General features: G+C 46.4%; 1 protein-coding gene across 5 annotated transcripts in view; it reads left to right on the forward strand.

The window, feature by feature from the left end:
• The window catches only part of Ripor2 (RHO family interacting cell polarization regulator 2), a 113,248-nt gene that overhangs the window by 71,030 nt on the left and 23,190 nt on the right, over window positions 1-19,028 (forward strand). For 2 of the 5 annotated variants that reach the window (XM_021215317.1, XM_029547553.1), the window contains 6 exons: window positions 3,730-3,773; window positions 6,373-6,498; window positions 6,808-6,956; window positions 8,271-8,400; window positions 12,712-13,380; window positions 16,663-17,906. In XM_021215317.1, coding sequence (XP_021070976.1) covers window positions 3,730-3,773; window positions 6,373-6,498; window positions 6,808-6,956; window positions 8,271-8,400; window positions 12,712-13,380; window positions 16,663-16,734 — 1,190 coding nt within the window. In that variant the 3' untranslated portion in view covers window positions 16,735-17,906. Of the gene's footprint in view, window positions 1-3,729; window positions 3,774-6,372; window positions 6,499-6,807; window positions 6,957-8,270; window positions 8,401-9,163; window positions 9,290-12,711; window positions 13,381-16,662; window positions 17,907-17,995; window positions 18,181-19,028 lie in introns of those variants that run through there. The other 3 variants (XM_021215315.1, XM_021215314.2, XM_029547552.1) reach the window with 3 other exon arrangements.

The raw sequence follows: 19,028 nt of genomic DNA on the forward strand, positions 1-19,028 counted from the left end.
AGGTAACTGTGTGGCTGTAGGTAGCTGTGTGGCCATAGGTAACTGTGTGGCCGTAGGTAGGTGTGTGGCTGTAGGTAGGTGTGTGGCTGTAGGTAACTGTGTGACTGTAGGTGGCTTTGTGGCTGTGGGTAGCTGTGTGGCTGTAGGTAGCTGTGTGGCTGTGGGTAGCTGTGTGGCTGTAGGTAGCTGGGAGGCTGTAGGTAGGTGTGTGGCTGTAGGTGGCTTTGTGGCTGTGGGTAGCTTGTGGCTGTAGGTAACTTTAAGGCTGTAGGTAGCTGTGAGGCTGTAGGTAACTGTGTGGCTGTGGGTAGCTGTGTGGCTATAGGTAACTGTGTAGCTGTAGGTAGCTGGGAGGCTCTATAATCAGCAACCTTTCTCCACTGTAATAAATTCTCTGAAAGAAGCAACTTAAGAGGAACACAACCCATGGCGGCTGAAGATTTGGAGGAATTTAGTCCACTGTGGGAAGGGGAGCTATGGTAGTCAGAGAGGCTTGCAGCTGAGGCGGGGTTAGGATGGATCAGGAAGTCGGACACAGGCTGGAAGCAAAGCAGGGCTATGAACCTCAAGAACACACTCTCCATATCTGATTCCCCCCAGCTAGGCCCTAACTCTAAGACTCCATAACCTCCCAAAACAGAGCCACCCAGCTGGTGACCAAATGTTCAACCATGAGCAGTGGGACATCATGTAGCCACAGTCACACTGGGGGCAGCACCCTGTCCTCCATTCAGGCTGCAGAAGAGCTGTTAGATCAGTAACCCAGGAGCAAGGTAAAAGATCAAAAAAAAAAGCCCCACGTGAGGGAACCCAGGGATGGTTTCTGAGTGGCCATAATGAAAACCTAACTGATACAACAGTTACCACCAAGCAGCTGAGAAAACATTCCTGCAGCTGTAGAAATGCCAGCAGGGCCTCGGGCCAGGAATGGCAGAACCCAGCCAGGCCCTGAGGTCCGGCCGTCACTGCCGGCGCTCCAGCATAAGTGCTCACCCCACAGCCTGGACCATGAACACCATCGCCTGGGGAGCTTTGCCTGGAACTGGCTCCTCCTGCCTGCTGCCCTTCTGCCTTTATCACTGTCGCCAGAGGCTGGGAGATGCCTTATAAGGAATGCCAATAAGGTGCTTCCATTCCATGGGCAGTGAGACCCAAAATCCATCAGGACCACAGCCTTTCCTCTCCTGTGATAAGAAATTTCTGGTGATTTTGAGAAGGGAGATTGTCAATCCCCCACACACATACACCTATTGTCACCTCACATGTAAACAGGTGACATGTAAACACATGTAATCACATGTAAACAGTGGATTAACCAGGAGCTGATAATTTGTAGGTTTTCAAAGGGTAAATTGGGTTTTGTTAGAATTAGCACATTGGGCTTCGGATTCATAAAAGCCAGCCAGCAGTGCTTTCTTTCTGATGTATTTTTGTGGGGGTGCTACAGAACTATTCATGAAAATCACTTCCTCCAATCCTGCTTTTATTACAGTGGGTCCTCCTAAGTGGCTCATTAGCTTCTAATTGTTAGCAAGAGCAGCTCCTAAACGGATGTTGCTCGCCAACTAAAAGGCATGCCAAGTTGGTGTACTGCTGCCATCTAGTGACGAGTGATGGCAAAGGCGAGTCCATTTTGAAGCTTCCCTGGATTTGTCTTATTCATCACCATTGCCCATGGGCCAATAGGAAGCAGATTTTTTTCATTCGAGATAAATTGAGCCATTCACTGAAGGTAAAACACACAGTGTGACATCACCCTTGTTCTGTCTATGTGAGTAAAATCTTGTTTGCTAGAAACACAACCCAGGGCAGGGAAGGCGGCATAAAGTGAGCAAAAGGATATGGGTTTGGATCTGCAGAGCCCACATAAAGAACTGGGTATCGTGTCATGTGATTATAATCCCAGCTTGGCCTCGGAAGGAGAAGGGAATTGAGGCAGGTAGTAGATCCCTGTGCTTTCTGGCCAGCCAATATAACCAAACAGCAACCTCCAGGTTCAGTAAGAGATCCTGTTTCAAAAAAATAAGGTGTATGAAGCAAGCATAGGCATACATGTGCCCATGCATACATGCACAAGCACATACGAGCACAGGAGAAACACGCCCCAGGACTCAAAGGTTGGAAATGGAAAACACCTGTGCTGAATTTTTCACTGCAATGTTGTCATAGTTTTTTTTTTTTCATGAGAAATTTTAAAATGAAAAGCAGTATTTTCACCCTCACACCGTGGGCTTTCGGTAAGTATCGATAGGAAGGGGGGAAGGGTGACGAAAGCTGAGACTCTGGAGCTGTCCCAGGGTGGCAGCCATGCGTTCTGACAAGGTGTTGCTCCTGAAGCTGTAGGCCTCAAGTGGAGCTGTCCACTCCACAGTGACCTGCAGGTGACACAGGGGAAGAAAAGCCACCTTGGGCTAACTGGATCTGTCGATCAACGCAGGCTACAGTCATCTGAGAGGAGAGCAGCTCACTGAGAAAATGCCTCCATAAAATCCAGCCATAGAACATTTTCTTAATTGTGATTGATGGGGAAGGGCCCAGCCCTGGGAGTCCTGGGTGCTATAAGAGAGCAGGCTGAGAAAGCCAATAAGCAGAAACCCTCCATAGCCTCTGTATCCCATGACCTCTGTATCAGCTCCTGACTCTAGGTTCCTGCCCTGTTTGGGTTCCTGTTCTGACTTCTATTTAGTGATGAACGGTGACAATGAAGCTTCAGCTAAATAAACGCTTTCCTCCCCAAGTTGCTTTGGTCGTGGTGTGTCATCGCAGCATTGATAACCCTAAGACACACTTCTTCTTTCGAAGGAACAGGCTATCAGCAGTTGGTTGTTTGGATTTGGTTTGTTTTCTTTTCTTTATTTATATTTGTTTTTATGTACATTTGAGTTCTGCCCTCGTGTATGTCTGTGTCAGATCCTGGAGCTGCAGACAGTTGTGAGTTGCCATGTGGGTGCTTGGAATTAAACCTAGGTACTTTAGAAGAACAGTCAGTGCTCACAACTGCTTGACCATCTTTCTAGCCCCTTGGTTTTTTTGTTTTGTTTTGTTTTGTTTTGTTTTTATTCGAGACATGGTTTTTCTGTATAGCCCTGGCTGTCCTGGAACTCACTTTGTAGACCAGGCTGGCTTCGAACTCAGAAATCCACCTGCTTCTGCCTCCCAAGTGCTAGGATTAAAGGCGTGTGCCACCACCGCCCAGCTGGTTTGTTTTCTTAATCACCAGTGTGGGGTACATGACAGTCTACTTCTAGCAAGTTCATAAGCATCAATAGTGGTATCACTGTGCCATATAAGTAGAATGAGAGAAACAGGAATAAGTGTTCTGCAGCACAAATGACAGGCATGAGGACAAGGACTCACAGGGAGGTATCTAGTGTCACAGATCTTGGGACACAAGGAAAACCAAGAGGCCAATTTATTTGAATGGGAATATTTTGGTCAGTGAAAGAATAGGTCTTTCTGGTCCTGCAGCCCTGATCCTGAAATCTGCCAAAGGTACACAGAGTTCCCACCACCCAACAGCCTCCTCCTGTCCTTGAAACCACCTTATCGGGGCGTGTCCTGTTAGCTGTACATCCCAGCAAAGGCTATTCTCTGAAGATGCTCCTATACCTATTACTTGGGTTTTCTCCACTTTCACGTATTACATGAGTTTTTTTAACCCAGGACAAATTGTGTCTCTAAAGAAAGGAAATGTGTTCTGCAACTCACAGCCCAATCTCTTGTTTACAGGTCTGGCTGGCTTTGCCCGCCTCTGTCCTGGAGATCAATACGAAGTAAGTAATGTGTTGGCCTGCATGTTGACATTGAAGGCTTGAAGGGCTATAGTTATGATTGTTGTTGCTGCTGCTGCAGTTCTGGTACTATTAACCAAGGAACTTGTGCATGCTAAGCAAATGCTCTACCATTGAGCTACATCTTCAATGTTTTACTTTAAAAAAAAAAAAAGTGTGTGGGGGGGGGGGGTGTGCCAATATGTGTTTGTGTGGGTATGTGTACAGGATGCAGATGCCTACAGAGACCAAAGCTTGAGTTTGGGGCAGTTGTGCTTCGTGTAGATGCTGAAAACTGAACTTGGGTTCTCTGTAAGAATAGTATGCACTCTTAATGGCCAAGCCATTTATCCACTCCTACTTTTTATTTTTGAAACAGCAGTTCATAAAGTTGCTCAAGCTAAAACTTGAACTTGTGATCTTCCTGCCTCAGTTCTGATATCAGGCACATACCGCCAGGCCTGTTTTCTTCATTTGTCTTTTAACATTTTGAGCCAGTGAGAAAGTTTGGAGGATAATCTGAGAACTGACTCCCACATGTGGAACATGGTGGCTCCATATACCCCACCATTACATCCTCACACTACGTCGCTCACTACCAGTCATGACCTTTCATCCCTCAGTTTCTCTCCCAATACTGAAAGGACAATCTTTCACATAAGACCCAGACAATTTTTAACACCTACAAATTTTATCATTGCCTCTTAATTAGTTATTTTCTCACACTCTCTGGACAAAAATATAGGTCAGATTAGACCTAGTTAAAAGCAGATAAATGCAGGTTTATTAGGTACTGTTCCTTGGTGTGTTTATCTGTCCCAAAGAATAGGACTAAGGAAGTCACAATTGGGCTAAGGCAAGGGGTTTTATGGATCTCAGGCAAGGGGTGATGACATGTCAACCAAGAGCAGGGACTGTGCCCAAGTATTGTCAAACTCTAAGCCCCTGGACCAGCACTTGAATGGGCTGGTCATATTAGAAAGGTGGGTTGCATCGACTGCTAAAAATACAGAACTAGGTTTTTGACGACATTCCTTTGGTCAGGGTTTTCTCAGTGTAGACTGGTCTGAGAGAAGGAGGGTGGACAGCGGGGTTTCCCAGCTTGTACAAGGGCAAGCAGTGGGCTCCAACCCAACACGCTTCAACAAATATGAGATAGAATACACTTGTGTTCTCCCAAGTGCCCACAACTGTAGCTTTACTTTCTGATCCAAGATCTAATGGTAGGGTCATGACTGAGTCAAAGTCTTATGACTGAAAATTTTTAAAAAACTGCCATGCATGTCCAACTTCTGGCCTGGGGACTACATGCAGCCAAGAATATAAATGTGGCCTGACACAAAAATCATAAACTTCACACATTAGAAGATTTGTGTGTGTGTGTGTACTTGAAGATTTTGGGTTACACAATTGCATAGTACTTGAGCGTGAACTTTCTGTATGACAATGACATCTGCTCATACCCAAAGGTTGAACATGATCAAAGCCTGATTATAGAGATTTCTGTATTAAAAAAAATGTACTCATAAACTGTGTCATAGCTCATATCTGAAAGGATTGTTATATGAGACATCGTGACCCTGTCTCAGAAACAAAACAACCAAAACTTTCTCAGAATCAAAAGGCCATTTGTCTCTTCCTTCTTCAAAAGAGCATGCATGTAATAATTTCCTCTCCTGGCAGAGGCTCTGAGGCCATTCACACCAACTGCCCTCCTCTGCCCAGAGCCTAGAAGGTCCTGACCCTGACCAGCATCCCCAGAGACAGGTCTTTATTCCTCTCTGCTGGCTACAAGTAGAACTGGAGATGGTTCTTGTCTCTCTAAAGGAGCTGAGGTCAGCAGAGCTCCAGTTCTGATGGCTGATGGATTGATGTAGGGTTGAAAAAAAAAAGACAAGTTTTATATGAGTGGACAAATTGACACAGAGCTATGACCTCCATTTATAATACCTATGTAGACTTATTTTATGTGAGTGCTTGCTTCCATGTATGTCTTTACACTGTGTGTGTGTGTGTGTGTGTGTGTGTGTGAGAGAGAGAGAGAGAGAGAGAGAGAGAGAGAGAGAGAGAGAGAGAGATGCCTGAAGAAGATGGAAGAGGGTGTTGGATCCCCTGGAACTGGAATTAAAGTTGCTATAAGCCATACTGTGGGTCCTGGGAACCAACCCTCCGTCCTCCACAAGAGTCGCAAGTACTCTTGGCCTCTGAGCCAACGATCCAGCCCCTGCTCTAACCTTTTACTAAAGAAACATCCACACCCTCAGCTAGAGAACCAGAATGCACTCCTTAACTGGTCCAGATATGCTACAACATAGCTTGCATATTAGCACTCAGGAGTCAGAGGCAAGTAGAGTGCTGTGAGTTGGAGACCAGCCTGGTCTACTTAGTGAGTTCCAGGGTAACCAGGGCTACATAGTGAGACTCTGTTTCAAGTCAATAAATTAAGTTAAACCTCATCTACCCTCCTCATGGGCTCCACTGAGAACCCAGACTGGGTGGGCAGGGGAATGAAGGATGTGGGCCTGATTCCTGGCCCTTGGATCAATTGGGAAGGAAAGTGAGGTCTGGTGAAACAGGAGGCTCCCTAATGTCTTCACCCCAGATTTTCATGAAGTATGGCCGGCAGAGGTGGAAACTGAAGGGCAAAATAGAAATAAATGGCAAACAAAGCTGGGATGGAGAAGAAACCGTCTTCCTGCCCCTCATAGTTGGGTTCATTTCAATCAAGGTACAGTGTGTCCCTGCCTTTTGTTGTCTTTCCTTCATTCCTGGTATCCTGGCCCCATGATCCCTTGGTGGGGACCCTCCATCCCATAGGCTTCTCTGTGTGCAAAGCCTCTTTTAGTTGAGATGCTCAATGTAAACTGTAACAATGTAACATTTTTTAAAAACTGATGACAACATAACTGTAACAAAGTAACATTTTAAAAAAAAACAAAAACCTGACAGATGTATTTCTAAAATAAGGAATCAACTGACTAAGAAAAAAAACCAAGAGAAGACATTTCTCCTTTTCTCCTCTCACTTTCTCTACCAGGTCACAGAACTCAAAGGACTGGCGACTCACATCCTGGTAGGCAGTGTGACCTGCGAGACCAAAGAGCTGTTTGCAGCCCGACCCCAGGTGGTGGCTGTTGACATCAATGACCTTGGAACCATCAAACTGAACCTGGAAATCACCTGGTAGTAAGTTCCTTTTTTTTTTTTAAGTTCATCATGGAAAGACAGTGGCCGGTGGCTAGTGTTGTTCTGGGCTAGCGCTGGAACCACAGTATCAGCGTGGAGCAGTGGTCACACCCGAACTGCTCACTCAGAATCATTTAAGCTCACAAGGTAGCATATCCAGGTATCTCTCCTTTTCCATTGCCTAGTTTTAAACGTTTTATTATAACCCGATGTGGGGGTACATGTCTGTAACCCCAACATGTGGGAGATAGAAGCAGGTGGGCCAGAAGTTTAAGGTTAAGCTCAGTTTCACAGCAAATGTTGGGCCAGCCTGAGCCATCGGAGACCTGTCTCAAAAAGTAAAATAAAATAAGGTCTGGGGAGATAGCTTTGTGAGACCACTTACCACACAAGCGTGAGGAGCTGAGTTTAGATCTCTACAAGCCATTTAAAGCCAGACTCAGTAGCATCTGTCTATCCCAGGACTCCTACAGTATGACAGGAGAATCACAGGACGCCAGCTAGCCTGCTGGATACAGCAGCCAACAAGAAATACCATCTCAGACGAGATTCAAGAGGAAGACAGACCAGCAGCTGTCTTTGGACCTTTACATACACACTGTACCCCCCTACACACACACACACACACACACACAAAGATAATTATGTTCCTTTTTAAAAGTCACCTGATGAAAAAGGCACAGCCCTTGGCTTGTGAGTGAATATGCCATGTTGCTATTTGTGTTAGAAGGCTCCCTTACAAATCAAAGTCAGCTGTGGCGACAGCCAAGATGCTGTTGTACCATCACAGAAACATCACCCCTTGTCTGACTTTTTCTGGGCTCACAATCTGTGGTTGTTCATGAACATGCCAAAGGCCACTGTCCCCGATGGATGGTGAGATGTCAGTGACCAGCAACCAGTACATCTGAAACCCCAGCGATTGTGTTTTCCTTAGTGCTGAGTGACAGACTGCTAGTCACTTGCCTACCTAGAGTCCATCCAGACGAAGTTCTGAGGAATGTTTACAGGTTCACCCAACATCCTGTTACATGTGAGCAGCTAATCCACTCGTGTCTCTTAACACTCATGGGGAAACAGACATACCCGAAGCTTCTTTGTGGCCCCATAGCAAGTCCAGAGTCAGTCTTCTGCTATTTATTTATTTATTTATTTATTTATTTATTTATTTATTTATTTATTTTCTGGTAACCCAGCCTGGTCCAAAGCAGCCCCATTCAGTCGATACTGTCATAATGAGAAGCCATATTCCCCCATCTGGGATGACAGGTGGTTTTAATAGATATGTTGACCTAAGAACCTATTGTTCTGCAGTCCCTTTGACGTGGAGGACACAACCCCATCATCAGGCCCTGGGAACAAGACAGCTGCTCTCCAGAGAAGGATGTCCATGTACAGCCAGGGCACCCCAGAAACACCTACCTTCAAAGACCAGTCCTTCTTTGTAAGTTCAGTGTGATTTCTGGCATAGAAATGATAAAGCTGGGGTGTTCCGGTAGAATTTGAAGTTGTGTATCACCCACATCAGAGATTTTCCAGGACAGGGGCGATGGTTCTGCAGTTAAAAGTGCCTGCTTGCTGTGCAAGCTTGAGGGCTACAATTTGGATCAACAAAACACTCTCAAGTGCTGGATGGGTGTGCTGGCCAACCTGTGGCTCGAGCCTGGTGACAGCTCAGATGGGAATCTCTAGAGTGGGGCTACATTGTGAGACATAGAGCTCTGGGTTTGATTGAGAGAACCTGCCTCTGTGACACTACCCATATCACAGAGCTCTGGGTTTGATTGGGAGAGCCTGCCTCAGTGAATAAGATGGGAGAATAATTGAGAGTCCTAATGGATCCCTCACCTATGCATATACACATGCACCTATATCTGCACCTGTATGCATACCACACTCATAAACACATGGAAAGAAGAATTGATGCCTAGAGATCACCCTAATAGTGTGGTATCTAAGGATGCCATGTTCTGAGACACTTGGGCCCTCTGCGAACAGGGGGCTCTGCCTGGCTCTCCCCCACTCGACTTCACTTTTGGAAAGGTGGGAAAAGGCATGTAGGTTTTCCAAGCATTCTTGGACATGAATCTTTTCAAGTGTATTCGAATGACGCCTGCTTGACCCTATCGAGCCCTGCTAACTACCGAGGGAAACCCATTAACCTGCTTCTCTCCACTAACTTGCCCTTCTCGCCCTGACTTCTGAAGAGATGGTTGCGGCTGTCTGTCTTGAGTGCCTTGCGAGACACTTTCTTTGCCACGTTGCACCACAACCACTCTGTCGGTGACCTGCCTTCCCTCAGCCTGAACCCCAAGGCCCTGCTAGAATTCTATGTGAGTGTGGGCTGCCTGGAGTGAGATGCTTGACACCAGGGAGCCTGTGCATGCAGCCCAGCATGTCTCTTGTGTCTTGCCTGTTCGTCTTGCTTGCTGGGTAATGATAACTGTCCTGTCCTTGGGGTGGGAAGCATGGTCTTGCATGCAACTTTGTCGCTCTCCTTTTCTAACAATTCCTGGTTTTATGCTGTGATTTATTTTTCTCTGTGGTAACAAGATTTTCACTCTTAAAAACAAACAATTGTATTGGGGCTGGGATGTAGCTCAGTTTGGTAGAGTGCTTGAGGCCTGGATTCTAAACTCAGTGCCACCTGAACCAGATGTGCTGGTACACCTATAACCTTGCACTCAGAAAGTAGAGGCAAGGGGACCAGAAGTTCAAGGTCATCCTCCACTATATAGTTAGCTCCAGGGGCTGAGTTCCTATGGGAACAAAGAAAAAGAGAAGGAAAGAAGTTGCTTTCAGTTTACCACTGACCTCAGACTTGCAAAAGCCAGCACTCAGGAACTCAGAAGGATTTGAGCCAACGTTGCCATAGCTGCTTCTTTTTGTCCATTCCACCCTGCTCTAGTAAAAGAAGCCCTGGAACTCATAGAAATGTCCTAGGCAACCTAGTTTTATGAATTACATATTATATTTAAGAGAATACACGGACAAGTACACATACATATGAGGAATCCTCTGCTCTTCGTCTGAAGAATACATGTCACCTTTAATTCTCTTGAGAGGAGAGTAAAGGAGTTATGGCTAATACAGTAATAACAACAATAATTGTATGTTAATCATGAAGGTAAAAGGGACAACGTAAATACTCATGGAGTTTCTGAGGAAAATAGGAAGAGTGTATGGAACAATGTGTTAAAATAAAAATAATACCAAAACCCAATAGTCTGCTACACTTTTACAAGTAACCATTTGTGGATTTGATGGCTCTCCATGCTCACATGGTATACCTTGGAGGGCTACAGGAATGCTGACGTAACTTGCCACTTGTGACAGAATAACTGACAAGAGCCAACTGAAGGCAGAGTTTATTTGGGCCCTCAATTTAAGGACGCCACATCGGGGAAGGCATGGTGGCAAGCATCGGACACAGCTGATCACTGCGTGTTAGCAGTCAAAAAACAGGTGAACACAGGTGCTCAACTCACTTGCTCCTCTTATTCGGTCTGAGCCCTGTCCTGTGGAATGCTGGCACCCACGTTCAGGGTGGGTCCTCTCACCTCAATCAAACCTCTCTGCCAATGTCCTCCTAGGCAACTGTTTCCACAGTGAGTCTAGTTTACTCAAGTGGACATTGAAGATCGGCCATCATGGGAGAATCGCTAAAAGTTGAACAGTGTAATTTAAGCAAGATTAGAAAGCACTGGATCACTTCCTGTAGTGTTTGGGAAAACATAAAGGTCCTCCGGGTAGCCATTCCCATTTGCTCAAAGCCCATTGCACCAGGCCCACTTCTCCCTTTCCACTCCACCCTTTCTGTATGTTCCACGGCTCTGCAAATACCCCCACATTCTTTTCAGAACTCCTTCCTCCTGTCCTCTGCCCCCCCCTCCCCAGTCCTCATGGCTGGGTTCTAGAACCGTCTTTTCACTTGCTAGGACCTTGGTCTCATGGCGTACTCCCAAATACATCCTTTGTGAACCAAGGTAAAAAAATCAACCTAGTCAAGGGGTAAGAAGGACGTCTATGCCTATGTCCTCGAAGATTACGATACCTGAAGGCCAGTGTGCAAGGTGTTGTGAGGCTCTGACTGTTTGTAGTCTAAGCTTCAAAGAGGGGTTACATTCTGTGATTGGCACCACAAAAGCCAAACTGAGAGAAAGGAAGTAAGCAATCTTGGGGAGCCAGTGGAATGGTTTTGCTGTTACACAAGGTAGTGAATTTTCTTACAAACAGTGTGGGAAGTTTGCAAGGCCATCACGTAGCCAGGTAGATTTGCACACACACAGCTCTATTAGAATGTTTGGCTGTATGCAAATCTCCCTGACACTTTTAGAACCCAAAGGCCATACTACCCGACACTGACTTCCTTCTTGTGGGTTGCCTGTCGGTAGTCTTGTGGGGTGCCTGTCTGTAGGTGTGTGCATTCTTCATAGACTGTAAGTCCCTGTGAGCAGGGCATCTGAACGTAGTATAACTTAGTATTTGTCACTTAAGTAAGTGCAAATTTGACCCTGGCTACCCAGCCCTCTGTACAGCCAGCAGCTCCACCCCTGATGGCTAAGAGGTGTGCACCTGAGAGGCTGCACAGGCCCCTCTGAAGAACACAGGCCTTCAGTAAAGGGCCTGAGGGGTTTTCAGAGATGGCCCAACAGTTAGGACTCTGATCACTTCAACCATAAGTTCCCCAAACTTTCCCTTTTATCTTTACTCGGGGTGTAAGGGTAGAACAGAATGAAAAAGATGAGGGAGGAACTCAGACCAGAGAGGAGGAGGAAGTGTCCAGGAGCCCATAGCCTCTGAGAGCTCAGGAGAAGGCAGCCTCTGACCTTCAGCTTTCCTCCCTTCATTTGCTGGAATTGTTCACTGGGGCCATTTCTACCATGGTTGTGAAATCTCTTGATTTATATTTGTAATCAGAACAGGCATCAGCCTAACACTTACCATGTATCCTTGAGGGTCTACAGGGAACTGATGCTGGGACCCAATCAGATCCCCAAATGCCCAGAGGCTCCAAATGGCACAATGATTGAATGGACCCTATGTACACCCCACATCCCCTGTACTTAATCATCTCCTTGTGAGCTAACACAGCTCAGATGCCTGATCGTCTCTCTTCAGAGCTTCCTGAAGCACAAAGGCAACCAGAGGCAGGGCTTGCTTGACAGAGAGCTGTATTTCCAGAGACTTAGACACCACCTACCCTCCCCCCAGGGCTTGCCGTCTATGGAACAGATGTTCCACCCATCAGTGTCTTTCTTTTATTTCTACAGAAGCTAAACGAATTTCGAAAGTCCAAATTTTGTCAGTAGATATTTTTCAAAAGATAATTGTTGAGAACTGAAGTCAAATAAATATCCTTGGAGCAAAAGAACAAGGGATTGCAAAGTCTTTTAAGACACACGCACACACACACAGTACACATACAAAAATAATAATAAGGAAAAAGATGGGTAGTGCTATTCTTAAAGATGGCTGCCAAGTACTGTGAGATCCTGGAATTCCTAAAAACAAGCAGCGTCCCCACTCACCCTTAAAGTGCATGGGAAAAATGTCAAACCTAAGAATAGCACTGTGACCTTTCACCTAGATCCAACAATGGAAACCATTTTTAATGGCTTGTTTTCCCTTCGCTTGCATACACACACACATATCAAAGACATTGGTAACATTAAAGCGTTTTCGTCTTAATTGCCTCCCCTCTTGGCTGGAGATGAACCATGCCAAATGTATCATGTCGTATCTTTCTCCACAGTCAAATCTGCCAGATGACATCTTTGAGAGCGGAAAGGCCGCAGAGGAGAAAAGGCCACTGTCCCTCAGCTTCAGTGACCTGCAGGATGGAGACTGTGTCTTCACCTCCAGCTCAGCCACCTCCCCCTCCAGTTCACACTCAGCCCATCCAGAGATCACCATCACCCCCGCAGAGCTTACCCACAGCAGCCTGTCCTCACAAAATGAGGGCACCGAGGACAGCAGCTCGGCGTCTTCCAGGAATTCCTTGGGTGAGGACCCTGAGCCCAAGTCCCACCCAAAGGGTGATACCGTGGAGCCTGGGAAGCCGGGTGTGGCTACGAGGTCTGGTACTGAGAGCCTGTTTCTGGAGAAGAGCGTGGCCGAGGCTCTCCTGCGGGAATCGGATGAGGCCTCTGAGCTCAAGCCTGTGGAGCTGGACACTTTTGAAGGAAACATCACCAAGCAACTGGTGAAGAGACTCGCCTCGGCTGAGGGCCCCATCACGACCGACAAGCTCTTCTCTGAAGGCTCCGTCGGGAGCGAGTCTGAGGCTGGCCGGTCCTTTCTCGATGGCAGCCTGGAAGATGCCTTCAACGGACTCTTCCTTGCATTAGACCCACACAAGGAGCAGTATAAAGAGTTCCAGGATCTGAACCAAGAAGTCTCTCACTTGGATGATGTTCTCAAAGTAAGTACCTGGCTGAAAAAAAAAAAAAAACAAAAAACATCTGATTTGGTTTGGAAAAAATGCATTCTAAGCCAACATTGCATTTAAGATAACAAATCTTGTCCTGTCACAGGACCAGTGCATACCTGCTATGTAAGTGGAGGTAATTTTTTAATTCCAGGTACATCTATCAATTTTTATTTTTCTGACAATAAATCAGCTTAGCTAAATGGATTAGGAGTTGGTTTATAAACTCTAAAAAAAAAAAAAAAAAAAAAAAAGATCTAGGAATAGGGTGATGGCTCAGTGGCCTCGTGATCTGGACTGTTAGTCATGCTTTAGTGACAGGTTCCTGAGAGGAAGGACCTGGGTAGGTAAAGAAGGTAGGTAAAGTTGAGGTCAAGAGGTCTCGCACAAGCTATGTCTTATGCCAAGTACATTTTTTAAGAAGCACAGCATCTCATATACAATTTTCAGTGAAAAAAAAATGGGACAGAGTTAGGAAAAATGGGAAAACTCTAATACAGTGAGTCAAAGCCAGCAGGAAGCTAACCAAGCAATGTTGCATGAAAGGAACACAGGATATCTCAAGTGAGTCACAGGCTGAGCACACAGCAAGCAGCCTTAGGACTGATACCCATAATCCTTTAGTAGGGAAGCCTTGGAGTCTCAGGACCTGAAGCTCCAGCTCCCTCAAGGCCCAGGCCATTACTGGCCTTGCCAAGCGTTTCCTGGTTTCAGACAAGGAACTATATTCCTTCTCCATACATCAGCTCCTCAAGGAAAGCCTTGGGTCAGTATGGCCCCACCCCAGCCGGGAAGAGTTTACCCTGAAACCAAGAGGACCTGAGTTCAGCCTCCAGAGAACCCAAATAGAAAAAGCCAGGCAGCTGGGTGCAGTGGCGCACGCCTTTAATCCCAGCACTTGGGAGGCAGAGACAGGTGGATTTCTGAGTTCGAGGCCAGCCTGGTCTACAAAGTGAGTTCCAGAACAGCCAGGGCTACACAGAGAAACCCTGTCTAGAAAAAAATAACAAAAAACAAAAAACAAAAAAAAGAAAAAGCCAGGCATGGCTTGAAATGCCAGAAATCCCAGAAGTAGGTGGACTCCTGTAGTTTGCTAGCCAGTCAGTCTGGTTAACTCAGTGAGTTCCATGCCAGACAAAGACCCTGACTCAAAACAAGTTGGAACTTCAAAAAGCAACACTAGAGGTTGACCTCTGCCTTGTGTGTGTCTCACACACACACACACACACACACACACACACACACACACCCCACATGCATGCATTTCTTCATGAAGTACACACATATCCCCCCCACCGGGATCTCCAAACGCATATGAAGTCTAAATGTGAAATACTGGTATTTGTTCATCGTGGTCTCAAAGATGCTGCTGGTTAGGATCTTTCTGTGGGTACCATGGAAACTGGGGAAGGAGAGGAGCCAGCCTCTCTTCTCACAGTACCACCAGCTAAGGGTAGTTCCTCGTGAATTTAACCTAAGTCAGCAAACTGAGACCTCAAAGCTATCAGTAACAGCTCACCATTGTTCATGTACTAGAAGTCAGGGAACCCCCCCCCCAAAAAAAAAATCCAACAAAGACAGTTTCCTCTATCCCTGGTGGCCAGATAGAGTCTAGGTGTAAAGGCAGGAGGGAGAGTTGATGCCCACTCAAGGAGGATATTATAATGATGGTGTCACCATGGCTACATCAGAATGCAGCTGTCTATACCTGACATACAGATAAGAAACCCTTCTTAAATGCAGCACAGGGAGACAAGATGACGGGCCATTGACCTTCGTGTCCTTGCTCTCTAAGTATTTGGTCACTTACCTTCAGCAACTGAGAGCCAGTCCATAAGAGGCCCTTTGTCCCTTTGTAAGATGGTTGTCGGTGGCCTTTGCGGGGATATCTGGAGCTATACTCTCAAGATTTTCTGACCATCTCCTCTCTCTCTCCGTTTGCTCATACTGACCTGGCTCCAGACAAGGTTTGTGTCTGAGGAAATGATGAATTAACGCCTCTGACACTCTATGCCCTCTGGCTTCACCGGAGTTCCGTTCTAGAGAGAACCTCTGAGAAACAGGAAAGGGGGCTGAGAATCTGTTCTCTGTAGAACACAGCCCAAAAAATATGCACCTAGAGCCCAAGCATGCATCTCATCTGCATGACTGACCCCCTGTCAATGAAAAGGTGTTCATCTCAAAGTGCTGAAGCACACACTTGACTCTTCTAAAGAGAAGGTGCCCTTGAGAAAAGGCAGTGATTGGGTTTAATCGTCATTAAGAGGGGTAAGGGTTCAACAGCCCCCGGTCTAAGGGACTGATTTGTAGCTCAGCTCATCACGATACTCTGAGCTCATTATCCATCCATCTTGTACAACCTTGGCGATCTCAGAATCCTTTCTGGCTCAGCCTGCCCTTGTCCAGTACTGTCCCAACACCATCCTAGTGAAATCCTCAACCACTTGTCTTTTTGCTGTGACCAGTGTTTGAAGCCATCCCTGAGCTGTGTACAAGATCTTGTTACACAGAAGGCTGACTTAAGAAAGGGGACTTAAGGGATGGAGAGATGGCTCAATGGTTAAGTACACCAACTGCTCTTCCAGAGGTTCTGAGTTCAATTCCCAGCAACCACATGGTGGTTCAAAACCATCTGTTTAAAAAAAAAAAAAAAAGATAGCCAGGCAATGGTGGCACATGCCTTTAAACCCATCACTTGGGAGGCAGAGGCAAGCTTCTGAGTTCAAGGCCAGCCTGGTCTACAGAGTGAGTTCCAGGACAGACAGGGCTACATAGAGAAACCCTGTGTCAAAAAAAACAATAAAACAACAACAACAACAACAAAATCTGTAATGGGATTGAATGCCCTCTTCTGGTGTGTCTGGAGACAGCTACAGTATAGTCATATAAATACATTAAATAATATCATTTTTCAAAAAAGAAAAGAAAGGAGACTCAAGGGCTGGTGAGATGGCTCAGCGGGTAAGAGCACCCGACTGCTCATCCAAAGGTCAAGAGTTCAAATCCCAGCAACCACATGGTGGCTCACAACCATCCTTAACAAGATCTGACTCCCTCTTCTGGAGTGTCTGAAGACAGCTAGAGTGTACTTACATATAATAAATAAATAAATCTTTAGAAAAAAAAAGAAAGGAGACTCAAAAGACAGGCCTAATAAACACCAGTTTCCCTTTTCTCCCTGATGATGATCACCAACATAAGTCGGCAGCTAGGTCAGGGGCAAGTGGCTTTCGCCAGACAAAGCTCTCTCTTTTTCTTCCTCCTTCACATTCCTAGGATGCTAAACATCTTGAGGATCAGAGACTCAATAATGCTGCTTCCCGGATGGAGATCACAGAGGGTGAATGAGACAACCGTGACTTAAAAGACTGAAAGACAATTTCCCCATGTGCTTCTGTGCCACCCCAAGTATCTGGGACAGATCCCCGCAAGGCCCTTCCTACCTTGTGCTAAGAATCAGCAAGGCGATCCTCCTAGCCAGACAGAGGACACGCAGTGTGTCTTCTTTGCAAGATTTGTCCTGTTCAACCCACCTCACGTCCTCTTGAATATGTGGATATGCCTTCTCTTTCTCCAGGCTGAACCCACTGCCATAGCAGCCACATAGCAGGCTGCTGTGTTTGTCTATGTCCTGCAACCTGCTGTAGAAGGAACTTGTCCCCATAATTCCAGAGCTTGCCAGAGGGGTAATGGGACTTGTTCCTTTCACCTCTAGGGGAATCAGGATCATTGTCCCATCATGCCCAAGTCACCCATTTGCCCCTCCGTGCTCAGAAAAAAAAAAAAGTATCCTTGAGTGGAACATGGTGATGCAGGGCTCCCTGCTTAAGCAGCCTAGGGCAGGCGTATTTAAGCAGTTTCCTTTTCTGGAATTCATTTTTGTCAATTCTTTACAGCCTACTTTAGACAGACTACTCCAGGCATGGCACTTTGTCACTTGGTAGCAGAGACTGGTTCTGGTTAAGAGTCAGCAGTGACTCCATGGCTTTTAAAATTTGTCTGCTTGGTTGGTTTTTTAAAAAAGAATTTTTTCTAGGAGTCTCATTATATTCACTAAACTGGTCTTGAATGCATGAGATCAGATGGAGCTCTCAGCTCAACCTCCTGAGTGCCTGGGGCTGCTAAGTGCTATGGTACCCAGCTTGTTCAATCTGATTTGGTGGTGAGCACTACACCAAAGGAACATGTCACTTCTGTTTCCCAAGACTTTCAGGGTGTCATTTTTTAAAAGTTATTTTATAGTCATTTCAGGGTGTCATTTTTTTTTATAGTAATGCAACTTCAAACAGAGGTAGATCTGCCAGTCTGCCAAAACCCCCAGTGATACCCAGTGACTCTCCATGACAGCCCCTCCCCCCCCAGTGACCGACTTAACCTCCAGTTCTGTATCTTCTATCCATCCTTCTTAATTCTGTTTGAACAACTCACAAATGTTGTGCCATTGCTTCTGTGGTTGTAATTCTTTTGTCTCGAGATGAAAACTAAATGCCAATGAAAAATAAAGCCTTGGAAAACTGTAAGAAAGTGTCACATTTCCCATGGGTACCATGAGTCCTGCCAGTCCCCCTGGTGTGTTGATTGGTCTCCTTGGTACCTTCTGCCTTTGCAGTGCAAGCCAGCTGGCAGCCGCAGCAGGTCTTCCAGCCTAAGTCTGACGGTTGAGAGTGCTTTAGAAAGCTTTGATTTCCTCAACACCTCTGACTTTGACGAAGAGGAAGAGGATGGCGATGACGTCTGCCACGTTGGAGGAGGAGCGGACTCCGTGTTTTCAGATACCGAGACAGAGAAGAGTAGGTAAGTGTGAAGACGGCGTATGCTTGTGTCCCCCCCCCCCGCCGCCGCCCCCGTCACAGTTGGTGTGGTCACCCTTTGCTACTGACAGGGCCAGCCCGATGCACATCCGCAAGAGGGCACAATCCTTGCTGTCATGTCCAGCCAGCCACATGTGGCCCAAGACAGCCATGAGTGCTGCCCAACACCAAATCATAAACTTACTTAAGACACTACAGCAGGCTTTGTGGATTTTGTTGGTATCGAGGTTGCATGGCTCTTAGGCATGGACTTTGTAGGGTACAGTACTAAGCCAAAAATGTCAAAAGGTTGAGCACACCTGCAGATGACTTGATATGCGGTTAAGTACAGCTTCTAATTATCGGTGACCGATTGGAGGTTATGGAGGGAGCACCAATCCCTCGTTTCCGAGAAGCATCTGTATGATTCGTGTACACACAGGCATGTGTGGTGTGGGGTGGAGGGTCTACACGGCAGGTGGCACCGGACTTGGATACCCTGTCCCTGCTATGTACTTCCTGTACTTCCAAAGCCCTCAGTTTGCTGAGCTGTTTCCCCTGCAAACTTCCCTCTTTCATTACAACTCTTCTCTGCATGAGGCTGAAATCATTGGTGCGCATCCCAAAGCCAGGCTTACGTTTCCCTATAATGTAAGATGGAGGCTTGGCACTCCATTTGATCTATGTCCCTCCAGGTAGAAAATGTGTCACCTTCTCCATAAGGTGCTCTCTTGTAGCCAAGCCAACGTTCCCCCCCCCCACCCTCCTATCCCCCAAGACAGGGTTTCTCTGTGTAGCCCTGACTGTCCTCAAACTCGGAAATCTGCCTCTGCCTCCTGCCTCTGCCTCTGC

Source organism: Mus pahari, chromosome 16, assembly GCF_900095145.1.
Source record: "Mus pahari chromosome 16, PAHARI_EIJ_v1.1, whole genome shotgun sequence".
Classification (NCBI taxonomy): Eukaryota; Metazoa; Chordata; class Mammalia; order Rodentia; family Muridae; genus Mus; species Mus pahari.